The sequence below is a fragment of the Sinohyriopsis cumingii genome, chromosome 12, assembly GCF_028554795.1.
Source record: "Sinohyriopsis cumingii isolate HCF-2022 chromosome 12, ASM2855479v2, whole genome shotgun sequence".
NCBI lineage: Eukaryota > Metazoa > Mollusca > Bivalvia > Unionida > Unionidae > Sinohyriopsis > Sinohyriopsis cumingii.
In genome coordinates this window covers 74,119,835-74,137,055 of record NC_142972.1, presented here as the reverse complement: position 1 = coordinate 74,137,055, position 17,221 = coordinate 74,119,835, and the positions used below count along the sequence as shown (strand labels likewise).

Here is a 17,221-nt window from a genome sequence, read left to right as displayed (position 1 = left end):
ACATATTTGTAATGGTTGATGTTGTGGGTGAGACTGTAGTACAGCCGAAGTAAACATTTATTTATAACTTACAAACAAGACAAATGCACTTTAGATGAAACCACTATATCACACAGTACAAACACTTTATCATATTTATTATAAATGTCCCCCCTTTTCAAAAAATAATTTTTAATTGCTATTTTTGAATTCAAATTGATGTGTTGGTAAAGAAATGACATTTTAACAAAGAATATTGTACAAATCTTTGACTGTAATGTTTGTAAATGCATGGATTGATGTCTTTAGCCTTGGCATACTGTTATGTCATATGGATGAGACCATGTCAGTGAATGAACTCTTAGCCATAAGTACAGTGTGACAGTTCTTCATTGAGTCTGTTCATATTAAATCCATTCTTAATGCGAACAAACATTCTGTTAAATGATGGATGCTTGATGCCATTAAAAAGATAAAAAATAGTTACTAATAAGCAAATAACTATCATGCTGTCCTCAGCATCCATGGATATTGATAGTGCACTCTACCAAGTGCAGAGTTGTACACTGTGATTTCGTCTATAGAATTCTAATAGTGTAGAAAAGTTAACTTACTCTTATTGCCTTACACATCTTTCATCTACTTGAGGTGACATTTTGTTTTATGACTAACATGAAAACTATGTTCCGTCTGAATTAGCTGATTGTTTTCAAACTGTCTCTCTTCTCATTAAGGTGTTATGTTTATTCAGTTTGTATTGTTTGCTTGACTTTTATCCATGATTGAGGATATCATTTTGGGGGTTTTACCTCTTTTGTCTTGTTTGTAAGTTATAAATAGATGTTTACTTTGGCTTGAGTTAAAGACCTAGCCTTCATTATGACCTAAAAAGGTTCTGGAAAATCTTGTTATTGCTACTTTTTTCTAAATGGATAGTCATATTATAATTGGGGTTAGCCACAAGATTTCTTACTGTATCTAGTTGCTCTTAAAAAAATGTTTGCAGATCTTTGCATCCAGTGTTGCAACCTTGGTAACCATTAGGAATCTATGGTTTCAACACTCAGCAGTTAAAATTATAAAATTATAAAATGTTCCTACCTTGATATCCTGGAAATTCAATTTGGCCTGTAGAGCATCATGTCCATTGAGGACTTGTTGCTATTTTTACTTTTTAGCAAATTCAGTAAATTAAATTTAAACATTTGGCACAAGTCATAGAGCATATATAAGTTAAGTGCAGAAATAAATATTGTAACTTCTTTTAACATGTTTAACATGGGTGACATAAAAATCTTATGTAACTTGTTCATGACAGGAGGATGATGCAAGTCTGCTGGTGACAGAAAAGGCAGGAGAGCAGTCTAAACTTGATGTATTCTGGACTAAGGAGGACTTGTCTACGATAGATAGGGTAATTTGTCCCTTTTTGACAAAGAGCTCACAGATTAAGCCCATTGCATTGCATCTTTGCAGTCCCAAGTTCATCTTTGGTGCCAGGGTATATAGTGGCTGCTGGTCATCCATACATAGCCAGTGACTTCCTTTGAGTTTCCTGTTTCCCACACTGCAAAGGTCACTTCATGTTTTCATTTCAGTTCAAGTTGTACTATCAATATTTAATGCATTAAGTTTAGGTAAAAGGCAAGGTTGCTCCCCTTTTTGATAATGGCCTGCACAACAAATAAGGCTGTATTTTGTCTGATCAAAGAATTGAACATTGCCAAAGACATATAAAAAATGGTAAGGGTGTCATTGGCAGTGGAGGGGGATGCATGGCCTCACTGCCAACAAGGTATTCAGAGGAAGGAGGAGGATGGTGGTAACAATTAGTGCTGGCTAATTGGACTTTGAATTTCTGTCTGTTAATATTTTTTAATTGATAAATCATTTTTGTAATAATTTCATAGCATGTACTAAAATTATATTTAAAGGGTAGGATACTTGATTTAGAAACATATGGGGCAACACATGTTTTTATGTTCATGTACATTATATAATTTAATTTGACTTTGACTTCAGAAAATAACAATATTTCCACACTGAAATCTTATGATTTTTGCATATGCTATAATTATCAGCTTGTGAGAATAAGGAAAATCAGACAGTGGTAATATTTTCTTTCTCTACCACAGAATGAAACTATCAGACATTTTTATCTGCATGAGTGTGACTGAAAACCAGTGTTTGTAATGGTACAGTATTGTCCATAAAGATAGATAACTTTAGTGTTGATATTAAATTGTATGCCCATGACCAGTAGGTAAGCTGATTATTGGATTAATCACATCAGCCCTGATGACAATAATGACTTTAAATTTCTGATATTTTTACTCATTAAATTCTAGATCACTTACTTTTTATTTGTCAGCACTAGAAACATAACTGCTTGATTTTATTTATAAATAGCTCGATCCTAAATTTTAAAAGTGACATATTTGTAAATGGGGAGATCGAGTCTCATACTCAGCCAGGGTGGGTATATAAGAAAGCTGCCAGTAGTTTCCCATGGATTGGTGCTTCTTCATGTTTTGTTGGGTTCCACCTCCACCACTTATGCTGCCTGCTTTGTATAGCTTATCTTGCACTGAGAAATGGTATTAAACCCCAAAACAAACAACCAATAAATGGAGAGATTGTTTAATAATATTTTTCATTACCTATATCTATACAAGTTCTTGTTTTTGTAGACTTCATTACCACCAGATATGTATAGTTTGAGAACCAGAAATATTGTTACCAGGCTCAATCACAAAAGGATAAACATGGATTTGGTATTGGTAAGTACACACTTTAACAAAGCCTCTAAGATGTACAAATTTGTTCATATTTGAGGTTTAAAGTCAACTCAAAATTTCAAACAGGCCTCATCTTCTTGTAGCGAGCATTGGGTGGGATGATGATCTAGTTTTCTTAGATTATAGTATGGTGTATTTGTACACTACATAATAGACTGATTGGAAAAATGTATGGTAAAAGGAAGTGGAGTAGACTTCTAAAAGTCTTTTATCTAATTGATGGTAATATTCCTGTCCAGCCAGCCATCTCATATACAATCATTTTAGCACAACTAGTCTTGCAGTTATTATGAATTGCCATGAAATTTGGCGAATGGTTGGTTCATCACCAGAAGATGCACATCTCAACAAATAACTTTGCTCTTGCAATTTTTGATAAAGTTATTGCACTTTCTGCGTCAGAGCAGTATACGATACCACCTTCTTCTCGCAACTAGTCCTACAGTTTTTGATGGATTGACAGAAACTTGGTAACTACTATAGTCATTTCATAAAGATGCAAAGGTCCACAAATCATTGTTCTGGCAGTTGTTATGAGCTATTACCCTTATTGACTTGGAGCTGAATGCAGTGTATAACAGAATCTTCCAAACAAAACTGACCTCGCATATTTCATTTAATCACTGTGAAACTCATCAGATTTATGATCATCATGTGAAGTTACTTATATTAAGAGATCACTATGCTTCAGTCGTTAGTTGGAGAGATGCATATCGACAAATGACTTCACTCTTGCAAGTTTTATTAGAGTTATTGCCCCATACATTGCAGTTGAATGAAGTGTAAGACAGAACCTTGTGAATGCAACTTCTCTTGCAGTTTGTTTGAGGTTGCTGTGTTATAAGGTCATAATTTAAGGATGCACATATTGATAAGTCTTTGTGCTCCCATGATATTTGTAAGAGTGTTGCCCTCTTTTGCTTAAAGCCATGTGCAATATATAACCAGATCTTGTGTATTCATGTAAACCTCACTGACAGGAAGGTTTTCCTCATGGGATGAGGAGTGCTGTCCATCCCGATCATCACTCTTTCAAATCTTCTATGTACTCAAGATTATTATAAATAATTATAGAAAATAATTAATCTGTTTACACATCTTCCTTCAAATGTAATATATTTCCATTAAAGACATTTTGTGATCATGTGACTTTAACGCAATTTCCCTCAAGTATGACATGTGTGACACTTAAATTGCTAAATTGACAGACAACAACCTAAAGTTAATCATTGGATAATACTATGTGTGATTAGTAATTCAGTAAGGCTTAATGATGTAAATGGATTATCATGTGATTACTAAATAGTTTGAGCAGCATAAATTGATTAACAGTACTTGAATTCTTTGGTTTTGCAATCAGGCATTTGAAGTTAAACTTGAAACATTTGCACATTACAATTTTGGAAACATGGAGAACAAGTCTCATGCCAACCATGCTTGCCATAATCACATTAAGATGCAAATTATGAAAACAGTTGCATGTCTTATGTACAGAGAGAGATTCATTATTCAGTATAATGTGGAGATATTAACAATTTTTTTTATCTTTTTCCATCTGTCAGTTACAGTTCTTTGCTAAGGTTCATCAAACAAATGATATACATTTAGTATAGTGTGCTGTTGGTTGTTGTGGTGGCACTTTTGTAGCTCATTCTTGACCAGGCCAACAAAATAAACTTTAATCTGATTTTAAATAATCCAGTTCTGAAACTGATATTTATATCTTGAAAAAGTTGCAAGAATTTTTGTTTTTGTTTTGCATTCATTAGCACATTACAAAAATAAAGAGACAAATATACAGGGATCCATCATTACTTTGTTTCACAAGAGCCAAAGACATGTACTTGATCGTAAGTGAGGTCACTGTATAAGGTGGTATTTTATAATGGAATATGTTGTGTACAAGCACATAAAGGGCATGTGATACATGACACCATCTCTCAATAATGAAACTAAATTCAGTTAATAGTTTTAAAGTGGTCCATGGCCGCACCCATGTTTTGTGACATGCCATAGTTTATATTGAAGGGCTGTGTAATGACTGACCACTTTATTCTGTTTTTGGGCTTAAGGAGATTTCTTCTCTTAAATTTTATGGTATGGTGTCTACTCACTGTTACTAGGAATAGTTCGTGTTTACAATAATAAAGCACTTCCTGTATTTAGCTGCTCTGGCTTATTGATCTTGAAGGACTAGACAAGGTCATGCAAGTCAGATTTAGAGGAAAGTTTTGGTCAGTGTCCTTTTTAAAGTTTGACATATTTATGTAGCGCTTCAAAAATTATCATTTCAAAAGAAAATGTTCATCAAAGGTAATTGCTTAATGTAGTATCAACTGAACCCTCCAAGCTATCATTAATCTCAGTACTTTGATGTAATAGAAATGGCAGGCTCATTAACAATGACTGGTTTTTGTTTTAAATATGTATGTTTAACATGTTGGTCATGCAAAATATATGCTGTATGTCATACTGGAATTAACAGGTCAGTTTAAGTTTTATGTAGAAGTATTATTTTTTATGATCAGTACATATTTATCTCTCTTCAAGTTAATTTCCCAACTATCTTTTTCTTGTAGGAAATTCTTGTCTACATCCAGGAGTCAGAGAGGTTTAGTAGTATTCCAGGATCAGTGCTTGTGTTTCTTCCAGGCCTGTCTGACATACAGGAACTTTATGAGATTTTACAGTCTGACCACAGATTCTCTGAAAAAAATGGGTAAGCTGAATTCTCTATGAGCCATTTTTTTATGTCTCAATAGGACAAGGATAGGGCATATGGAGTTACGTTGTCAGTCCATGTGTACATCCTTCTAGATTTGTATTTAGGTCAGTGGGGGCAGGGGTATCCATGTTTCATGAACACGTTTGTAATTTTTGTCTTGCCTGCACCATCAAATTAAAAGGCATTACAAGGGTGTCAATTTTTGCTAAGAATCAGATTAGAAGGCATTACAAGGGTGTCAATTTCTAATAAGAATCAGATTAAAAGGCATTACAACGGTGTCAATTTCTACTAAGAATCAGATTAAAAGGCATTACAGTGGTGTCAATTTCTACTAAGAATCAGATTAAAAGGCATTACAATGGTGTCAATTTCTACTAAAGATCAAATTAAAATGCATTACAATGGTGTCAATTTCTACTAATGATCAGATTAAAAGGCATTACAAGGGTGTCAATTTATACTAAGGATCAATATTAAGATCTTAAGCGAAGGTCTTTATATACCATATATAATAATAATGTTTACAGGAGAGTCATTTTATTTGAAAGGAACTTTGTTTTTCAGTGCTAAAAAAATCTGATAGCCAGACATTCAGGGCCCATCTAATTTTAGATTGGGCCCATCCTGTATTCTGAGTGAGGTGCCCATTGAGCTTGTCAATTTTTTATATATTTTGCCTGAAGTAACTTCGGTCACACTGATGAAATGTGTCAATGTATTTTTAAGATGTTGACATATCTGACACATCGCAATTTAAATTAAATCACCACTGTGACTACGTGAAATTGAGATCTGATTTTAATCAAATTGAAGTATGGCATGTCATGCTAAAAATATGATTTGTACTCCCAAACCTCCTAACAGTCATATTTAGAGAAAACACAATTTTCACCACCACTTTCAGGATATCCCTGATCCTTGTAACATGTATTGTTACGTATATTGAATTTAATTGTTTGTATGTTTGTTTTATATTTTTTTATTCCATTACATACTAATGTATCATAATATTGTTTTCTGGATTTGACATTGTCCAGATATGATTTCGTAAAGTTTTAATTTTTTATTTATTTTCAATGTAAACAACTAATAATAGAAACATTGTATCTAGTTGCTGACATGTTCCAAAGTCAGTGACAGTTTTGGTAAACAACTTTTTTAAATTTTTTTTATTATCTTTCTCAGAGTAAGAATCAGTAAGTTGAGTCACGGTCATACCTGGACTACATGTCATTAAGCATGTGTCAGTTGGTAAACAAACTTCTATTTTTTCTAAAAGGATGAATTTTTGACACCCCATCCGGGAATCTGTTTTGCATCTTAATTAGATGTATAACTGATGTTCTGATAAAAGTTCTATCAGTCGTGCGTTAACGTCTGACACTTTAAGTTGTATAATGTTGTGACCAGTTTGGGCTGAATTTTATTTTCTTCAAACTATTGCATTCAAGTGATTATTATCTCTGGACATACAAAAGTGCTCTGATATAGTTCTGGACAAAGACTTTCACTAGAATTTATACAGAATTAAAAACATGGATAATATTTTCTGTGATTCAATAAGAGACTGTTGACACATCATTACAACACTGACTATTACTGATGTCATTGCCTTCCATCTTGAATTTCATCAGGATTTGAATTGAGATTCATTTAGAACTTTTCATTGATAGGACTTGTGCTTTTTCATTCTTTGATTATTTTTGGATTTATTTCGTAAAACCGTAAGTTCATTTTTCTCTTTTTTCACTTTGTATTCTAGGGAAGTAAGTTATTTGTTAAATTTTACTTATTGTATGAGTGTAGACACATAACAGTTTAAACAGTAAATGGTCATGATTTAAGGTGCTGTAAAACTATCCCTTGTGCAGTTTAAATAGTGGGAATAAAGGCAAAGAAATTAGATATAAATCACCATTTCACATAGTACTTAATTGGCTGACAATAGCTAGTGAGATGTATTTGAAGGCTGTAGTGGGTGAGCCCACTGGTAATTTGCATAGGTAGGATCAGCAAGTGGAACAAACCATTATAGATAAATCAAAGAGGTGCTAGATGCATGTACAAGAACAAAAGTTAATTATGTATTATTACCTTGAGTGATAATGTTTAAACCATATGTATATTTTTACTGCATAAATAGAATGCAAAGCATGATAATTTCATTTGTTGGAATAGTGTTCAAGTGTAATTCATTCTTGAAGCCAATTTAGGAAGCAATAAGCTATCAGCAAAGCCCAACATAAATAAATTTCAGAACTGGATGCCTGTGTCAAAAAAAATCTTTCTTTGAGCGCTGTTTTTGTTAGACCACTATTTTCACACATCATTTGCATTGATGAGAGGACATTTAGGGTCAAGAGCCAACTTGTTTAAACCAGGTACACAGAGAATACTTGTTTGTTCTTTTTAGTTACATGTTATACAGTGATTATCCTGTGTGTAAAGCAAGTGCTGGTAGAAGTGTAGTCTAAGGCATTAGGGTTTGAGCCTGACAGTTGAGGATTCAAGTCCACACAGATACTTATCATGTTTATTGCTGCTAATTATTTTAGCAGAGACTAAGTTTGCCATTAAGATAGTTTGTCACATTGTGGAATTCATTGCATTTAAGTGTAGTTAAAACTTCCAAGACCAGACAATGTTGGGATGAAAATTGTTGGCAGTTTCATAGCCACTGTGCAGAATTCTGATTATTATTTCTGTTCGATGTCTTAATGCATAGCAACACAAGTTGGCTGTTTTAGTGCTGAGGCCATTGGAGTAAAGCACCTTACTCAAGGATGCAGGTTAGCTATCCTAGGCTGATCTGATGGTAGGATTTGAACCTGCACCCTTACAATGTATAGGAAGGCACATCAGGGCTATTATAGACATCTGATCCCAGAAAGTGTGGGTTTAAATTTGTTAGGCTGTAGATGAAGCCAGTTACAGAGAAGCCACCTTTCGGAAGTTTCTTTGGACTCTAAAACTTTTCGTCTCATACTATGTTTATATTTCAGATGTATTATTCTAGCTCTACATTCGGTGCTGTCCTCAGCAGATCAGAACTCAGCATTTAACATACCCCCAGCTGGCATACGTAAAATTGTTTTGGCAACCAACATTGCCGAGACAGGCATAACAATTCCTGATGCTGTCTTTGTCATTGACTCTGGGAAAGTGAAGGAAAACAGGTATTTTGTAAGTTTGATTTATGCAGGGAAATTAGTAAAATTTAATTGTTTTTTATTTAAGTACTTTCAAATTTAAAATAAATTTTGTTTATTTCATCGATTTGTTTAGTTTTAATTATATATTTCTGCCATATGATCATTCATAACAATAGAGGAAGATGGCTTCCATTGAAGAGGAAAATTGTGTCTAACATGAGTTAGATTTTCAAATTTAGTTCCTTGTCTAAATGTCTAAGTAATATTTTGAAAAACATTTATACATTTCTTGGCTGTAATGTATCTTTATAGTTAAGTCGATTCAGAGTTAAACTGACAGAATTTGACCAGATCTGACATATAGTAGCTATCCTTAAGGTCTTTCAAGGCTTTTGAAATCATGCCTATCATCCCTCCAATTTTACAAATAGAAAAGCTTTTAAATGACTTTTTCTCAAAACTATTCTTCATAATTTTTTATAAATTTTATTGAAAGCCTCTCAGCATTTAGGCTTTTCAGTTTTATACAAGTGATGCTGATCAATCATCCAACATGGCTGCCATTACTTAAAATAAAAATTTAAACTTTACATAAAGACCTTTATAGCTTTTACTGATGGTGCTTATCCACCATCCAGTATGACTGCTGTTACTAAAATTAACATCTTTGAACAACTTCTCCAAATAAACACAAGAGAATTTGACCAAATTTGATAGTAGTCATCCTTGTATAAAGACTTAAAATTTTTTTTTTACACATGCTTTAGATCCGCAGCCCAATACAGCCATTGTGACTAAAAGATGAAAATCCTTTAAAGGACGTTTAAAAAATTTATCAGCATAATTGTGTTTCTAATTTATAATCTTATACAAATGAAGCAGATCTGCTATTCATTCTGGCCACATGTACTTATAAAAAAGATTTCTCTGCACCTATACAAAAATTTATTCGAAGCCTCAAAATAGATTTATGACCAAACTGGACAGAAAGCATTGTGGTTTGAAGTTCTTTAAATTTGTACAGATGGTGCTGGTCTGCCATCAACTATGACCTAAGATACAAACAATATTGAAACAACTTTTGACTTGACCAATTAACAGAATATGAAGAAATTGTTGCTGTAATGTTCCTTGCAACCCGCATTTCTTGGCCAACTGCTCTTGCATTTGTTTAAAAGATGTCAGCTACTTTGATCTCTTCACAAAACCATTGTGCAGAATTGCTCACAGGAGCATAGCTGCCAAGTTTCCCATTTTTTCCTTATTTGTCTCGTAATTTGGACCTGAATACGGATGTGTTTTTCTTAATAAAAGTCTGTTTCTTAATATTTAAAAAGATCAATTAAAAATTTCCTCGCAATTTTCTTTTTAGGACAGGCTCCTAGTTTCATTCTGAGAGCAAATGTATTGCATTTTTATAGGGATATAGTGTTCTAAAATAGAATTGGTTCATTCAAAATCGAGGCTACCAGGACAGGCTTTAACCACGATATTGAACTCCAAAAAGCAGTTGCTGCTATCTCTGTATCCCATCTTCGTAATATTGAACTTTTAGTCATGTTAAATAGGAAAGCAGAAGTTTCAGAATTTTTTCAAGCAAAAAAGTAGAAATCAGAACCTGAAGGACAATTGTGCCATCATGTTTAGATTTGTGAAACCATCTAGTAAAAGAGAAAACCTTTTATTTTGCAAATTGTGTTATTGCAAGTTTGCTATTGGGCATGGAAGTGCCCATGACATAAAACAGCATGAAAAAGCTAATAAACATCAGCTTGCTTTCATCTTCAACATCTTAGCCTGTCTTAGCCTGAATGTATGACATTACAAATGCCATAGAGAACCTTGATGTAATTCGGTTGAAGTTCGGTTTACTAAATTTCTTTTAGAAGTGACCATTCCTAATTTTCTAATGTTGCTGCTGATTTATTTTGCACACTTTTTTCCACACAGTAAAATTGCAAAGGATTAGTTGTGTGTTAGAATGAAAACAGTTCAGTAAAACAAAATCTCACATAATTCAGATCATGAATGAAAAATGGTACATTGGAATCGATAATGATTGTGAAAACAAGGTGTGAAAAAGGCTTCTATTAATAACCTGTGTCTGAGTGTTAGTGTGTTGCATTCCTGCCTCATTTGAATGGGCACCAAAGTTGAACAGGGTGCATGTTAAGAAGTTGCAAGAGTGCAACACATGTATCTTTGACGTTAAGTAATTAAGTTACTGTCCTACTTTATTGATGGTTGTAGATGTTGTAAAAGGTTACATATGCATTCAAGTTTTAAAAGTCAGTATTTGTTCCTGAAAATCAGTATTTGTGTCATAAGCAGTCAGTATATTTGGACTCTGGGGTTGGCAGCTATTCAGGAGCATTCTGAAAGTGGCCAAAATAAGAAACTTTGAGAATCACTACTCAGAAAAGTTGAAGTGTACTAATACACAAATCCTGAAGGTTTTAATTGCAATTAAGCATTTACTTTGGCATTTCTTGATGAAATTAAAGTATATATTTTTGGTGCATGTGTGTTAGTGATTTTCGTAGAGGAGAACATTTTGTCTTGTTAGATCTCAGAAGAGAGTTGGTCTTTTAAGATAGGTCTTTAGATTATATAACAGAACTGATGCATTAAAGATCTATTCATAAATGACAGGTGATCTCCCAAAGCAGTAGTCTTTTAAATCAGGTTAAAAGTATTTGAAGGAAGGCCATTGAGATGGGTTCATAAAAGAGCCTGGTGATAGTTTCATGAGGCTTTTATTCTGTTGTAAATTTCTTGTGGACAAAGCATCTCATATCCTGGTATTCTTTTAATTTGTAACAGGTATATGGAGTCTAGTCAGATGAGTGCCCTGGAAGAAGTGTTCATAAGCAAGGCCAGTGCCAAACAGAGACAGGGGCGAGCAGGGCGTGTGCAAAATGGTTTTTGCTTTAGGCTATATACCAAAGAGATGTGAGTCAAAATTTTGCACACACATAGGTATGCATGCATGTATGTAGTTGATACATTTATAGTATATCTGAATATCACTGATAAAAAATAATGTATATCTCTTAAATCAGTAAATGATGAAAATTCATACAGAATATAAATTACAAAATTATTTATTGTGATATCATATCCAGAAATATTTGAGTCAGACAAACTCAAGGAATGGTGTGCAAATGCTTTCCTATTCTGTGCTTCAAGAGTTTGTCCCTTTATGTCATGAGATATTTTTAAAACACTTACACCAATGATGTTCACACTAGAATATAAATAACAAATTACTATTTGCAGGGTATAAAGGTGGGTAATATTCACTGAAGTATTCAGAAGTGTCATTATGCTGCAGAGTTTAGAATACCTGCACAGGTACCCTGGGAAAAAGTAATGAGTGTTTTGATGAGAAGAGGCATACAAGTTTGACTATCACATTAGAGACAAATTCCTTTTTTATTTTCAAAGTCACAGGTTCTTTAAATCTAATTAGAATAGATATGTGGTTAGTTCTTAAACTCCAGTGGCCTTAAACTCTGGCCTAGTGGTTAGATCGTCTGCCTCTGATGGGGGAGGATGCAGGTTCGAACCTCAGGCTGAGTAATACCAAAGACTTATAAAAAATGGTACTAACAGCTGCCTCGCTAGATGCTCAACATTAAGTGTTATGACTGGTCAACCTGTTGTCAGGATAATGTGACTGGGTGGGACATCATGCTACATGTCTGCGGCATGATGCCTCAGTGCTAGATATCACTATAAACTGCCACATTGCAGACATCATAGCAGTATGACTGAATTTTTTTTATAAAGCTATGTTACAAATCCATATCACACACACACACAAATGCTTCTTAAATTAGTGATGGTAGATGTAAATCATAGAAAGGTTAAGAGCTAGTTACTGTACTAGTTACTACTTGGAAATGGGGACAATTGTCAAATAAGCAATTAAGAAATATTTTGATTTGTTTTTGATATTGACAAGACAACATGTGCATTTATTTTTCTATGCAATAACAACAGAAGGGCTATGTTTGCTTATTTGGTATATATGCTTATTTTTACTTGTGTGCTTTCTATCAAGATCTTAAGAAATGTTTTGTTTCCATATTCACAACCAGGTGTTGTAATTTGTTCCAGAAAAAAGCATATCATTGTCATCAGTTGTCTTGTAATGAGTTATACATGTATTTTTGTATGTGCATTTCATGGGAGAATCTATTATGTGATGTAATATGTAGGTGCAAAGCAATCAGTAATCAATTCTCACTGTTCTACAGGTATGATGATATGCGGACATACACCATACCAGAATTGCTCAGAGTGCCACTAGAAGAACTTTGTCTGACCATCATGGTAAGGTTATTGCATAATACAGTGCACATGATCATTATTGAAAATATAACATTTTTGAAACATGAAGGTACTACAAAAGTTTGATCCTGTAGTTATTATCCAAACATTTCTAATATATCTTTTTGCTATCTATGATATTTCTGTTTTTATGTCTGATATTTAAGTAAGATATGAATTTTAATTGTTGATTTAGATTTCTTATTCGATTTAATGATGTATGAAGCCATGTCAGTACCTCTAGAAGAGTGCTTTATTAAACAAACTAGAAAGTAAAATATTTCCCAAAGTTCTTGTTACTGATTTTGAGGAAAATTCTACTTACAGGCTTTCAAGTGGTCCTGCTGTACCCTATTTTTTTCATTAGCTTTTCATTAAACTCAGCCCTACTATCCCCACTTTTTTAAATGTTTAAAGACTCTCCGTTTATCCCTTTATATTTGTATTAAGCATCATGGAAAGTTGTTTTTCCTCTTGATGCTTTGTGTCAGTAAGTTTTAAGGAAACGTTTGGTGCTCCATTGTTTTGAATTATACTCTGACAACCAAGTTCATATAAAAACTTTTTACAGTGCAGGCTTTTTTAAGCAATAAATCATGTTTGGTATTATCCACAGAATGTGAGAAGGATTTAGTTCTGTATTATACAGTATTTAATTTGAACGAAATTTGAGAGAGACTAGTACACTATTCCCAGTTGTTGATGTTCCTTTCTCACATGATTTTATAATGATTCCATAAAGCTACAAATATCTTGATTAAGAAACTTTATACAGCAGTATTGTTCTATTTTTAAACCTGAGTAAAATATTTGTTTAGTACATTAAAAAGCTGTCTCGATATACATCTGGTAAAATTTGATGAATGGGTGCAAAGTGCATGGTACTGAAATTGATTTGAGTCAGACATTAAATTAAAACAAGCAATATCCAAATTGAAGCAGAATCCTGTTTAGTCAGGTGTACAGAATTCAGGTAATACTGATTAACAAACAGCAGAGCAAGCTCTCAGATAGTGATGAAAATTGGCAGTCAGACGGATAAAGGCTATGTACAGTTTTGTTTAATATTCTAATTGTAGTTAAAGATTAAAACCCATTTTCTTCAAACAGTCTTCTTGAGTTTGTAGCTATCAGCAGAGGAATTTTGTTCTCTCCTTTCATCATAAAACCTCCTAAGCACAAGGGTTGCTGGTAGTTTTCCTGTTTCAAATGAAAAGAAAAGAAAATCTTCAGTTTGGTTAGACAGACATTTGATTTAGAGAATAAAGATGTCTGGCTTAAACATTTCCTGTAGAAGTTTAATTCTGTATTTTCATTGTCTTCTTGCAAGTTTTTCTCTTTCTGCATCTCTTTCTCTCACTTAAACATACACACATACAAGCATGTACTCACAGATGCATCCCAGCTTCTTTAATCATAAATAAAACCTTGGTTTTATTCAATTTGGCCGGGGCATTAATTTGCTTGATATGTTTCAGGTCATCATGCATGTGCCCTGTGGCCTTTTGCAAAGTAAATACCTATTTCCAAGACAAAAGTGCAGTATATATAAAATTTACTTAGAAATAAACATTTTTCCTAAGGATATTTTTGTGAAATGCACTTATTAACGGTGTCGAATTTTCTTATATTTAAAACTTTGGAAAATTATGTGCATAAACTTATTTTGTTACATGAAACAGGGGCCTTGTCTGTGGTTAGAGGTATGGTTATCTTAACTACAAATGTTGAGTAAATTGTTTGATTCTATCCTCTGTTTTGGTCTATTCTCTCTGTTTATTCGCTACTTTTTCCCTGCTTTAAGAAAGGTAAAATAAAATAGTTCCACTTCATTCTGCTTTATCACAAAAGTTTGCTTCAAAGCCTGTGCACACATTGCTGAAAATGACTTGTCAAAAATGAAGAATGTTCTTCTTGACCATTAGGATAACTGTTTCTTTAAAACTAGTGTTCTCCACATCAGAAGAATTCTATTGATTGATATGATAGTAGGCTTTGATATATGTAATGGAAATTATAATGAATTAGACAATTGATTTCAATAGTTTAAAGATTTAAAATTATAAATTATATACATCTTGAAATTATATTTTTTCGTGATTTGTAAAGCTGCATAGGTGTCCTAGCTAAAACACTTTAAGTCAGATGGAGTTTTGTAATTGTTCACATACAGCAGATAACTTGATTAGTCAGCAAACTCTTTGTGGTAGCATACAGGGGAAATTTATATCTACATGAAGTTTTATATCTACTCTTTGCAGAAGTGCAACTTTGGTAAACCAGAGGATTTCTTGAGCCAGGCTTTGGACCAACCCCAGGAACAAGTTGTAGCCAGGGCAATGACCCTTCTGCATGAAGTTGGAGCCTGCAGGGATGGGTACAGTTTGACTGCTCTGGGGCACCATCTGGCAGCCCTCCCAGTTCATGTTAGAATAGGAAAAATGCTACTCTACTCAGCAATAATAGGGTGCTTAGAACCAGTTGTGAGTAAAATGATATTTCTTTTTCCAATATTTAACTTTAAGCCAGAGTTTTAAAAAATGATTTTTTTTTTTATAACTTGTATGGACTTTCCTAGGTGTTGTAATAAAATTCTGGTTAATACAAATACCTTATCCAAGGCTGCAAGACAGAATTTTATTGCCATATTAGTTTTATCCACATTGTTCACATTTTTTGAAATTCTTTAATACTGTCAAAACTTAAGTTGCATAAAGTGGAGGGAATCCTACTTTTCCCATAGCAGAATCATCATTCATTAGATCTTTAAATTCATGGTTTGGCACATTACTCACTCCATACAAACTGGTATCCCTCAAGATAAGGTGAATTCACATCATACAAATTAATACCATATGTATTCACTTATAAGTTAGATCCAACTGCAGACAAAAAAGACTGACATATAATGTGCCAGCAGATCAGGATCTGTGTTGCTTTGCTGATTACTCCTAACAAATTGCATTGACCCAGATCTGCCAGCCCATTATCCAAACTTTAGTCTATGAAGTTTGGACTTAAATCTAAATTTTATACAGGTATATAAGGTTTGTTCAGTAATATATTTCATTTCTTCACTGTGTTGAATCTTATTCCCTCTTCTCTAACATGTTTAGTTTTCTGTTAGAAATTTTTTATTTTAGGTACAATCGTGGTCTTAATTTTTGTAATTTTTAAGAATTTGGAATGTTTTGAATGATATAAATTATAGTCATAAAATTTGTCCTTATTGTAGGTTGAAGGTAATATCGTAAAGGAGATATAATAGTTATATATGTACATGAAGTATAAGTTATTCATTTAGCATAATGCTTCAGTCCAATTTTTAGGTTTTGTTTTGTTGACATGGCCTGGGGATCATAAACTTGTCAAGCTTGAGATTTTGTTTCATCCAATCACAGAGTACTTTACCTATGAAAAGTCTCATTTCATTGGTTCAGACTAGAACTACAATCTCAATCCTGTGCTCAGGTTTGTATAATCATTGGCTCTGATTATAAAAGCAAAGGAGCTTAATGGTATTTTCTCTTTCTATCCCATGTAATTCATTATGTTTACATCAGCATGTGCTATATTCAGCTTCTCTAAAATGCTTATAATATAATATACCCATGAAAAGCCCAAGCTTGATGATAAGCCCACCAACATATTTGACAATGTTTTTTAATTAAAGCCTTTTCCCTGCAATTAAATCACTTCCTATTTGGTTGGCACCCACCCCACCCCACCCCAGTCCTGTATTTGCAAAAAAATGTTAGCAAACATAACCAGATTTACAAGGAAAAGGACATGAAAGTCTGTTAAATTTGCAGTAAAACATTGCTTAAGAAAATAAAACTTTAAAATAGACCAGTTTCTCCTTCAGATATGTTCCCCAATCACATTATGTTAGAAATATTAGCCTGCTACCGTGTGAATCCAGTCCTACTAAAAGACAAAAATGGTTGTATTGTCTATTTTTCGATAGACAAAGGGCAATAACTCTTGGCCATTATCTCCCCTTGATGCAACCAGGTGCTACCAGTTTTTAGCTTCACTGTGTCATGAGACACATGCAATGCAATAGCCTCCGACAATCCAGCCCTTTTTTGTGTTCCTGTGGACCCATTCAACGTTCATTTTGCATTTGTAATGTGGATTTATCAATCTACTGCAGGTTGTATACATTATTATACAATTTCTGCCAATATTTTGAGAGATTGTCACTTGTCGGGACTTCCCTCCGACCA

At 33.5% G+C, this 17,221-nt stretch overlaps 1 protein-coding gene across 2 annotated transcripts in view; it reads left to right on the top strand.

The window, feature by feature from the left end:
- LOC149786747 (ATP-dependent RNA helicase dhx29-like) overlaps window positions 1-17,221 on the top strand; it is a 101,908-nt gene that overhangs the window by 62,070 nt on the left and 22,617 nt on the right. For both annotated transcript variants that reach the window (XM_089977264.1, XM_089977263.1), the window contains exons 17-23: window positions 1,298-1,393; window positions 2,670-2,759; window positions 5,357-5,496; window positions 8,508-8,681; window positions 11,481-11,609; window positions 12,920-12,995; window positions 15,254-15,475. In XM_089977264.1, the coding sequence (XP_089833390.1) occupies window positions 1,298-1,393; window positions 2,670-2,759; window positions 5,357-5,496; window positions 8,508-8,681; window positions 11,481-11,609; window positions 12,920-12,995; window positions 15,254-15,475 (927 nt within the window). The remainder of the gene's footprint in view (window positions 1-1,297; window positions 1,394-2,669; window positions 2,760-5,356; window positions 5,497-8,507; window positions 8,682-11,480; window positions 11,610-12,919; window positions 12,996-15,253; window positions 15,476-17,221) is intronic.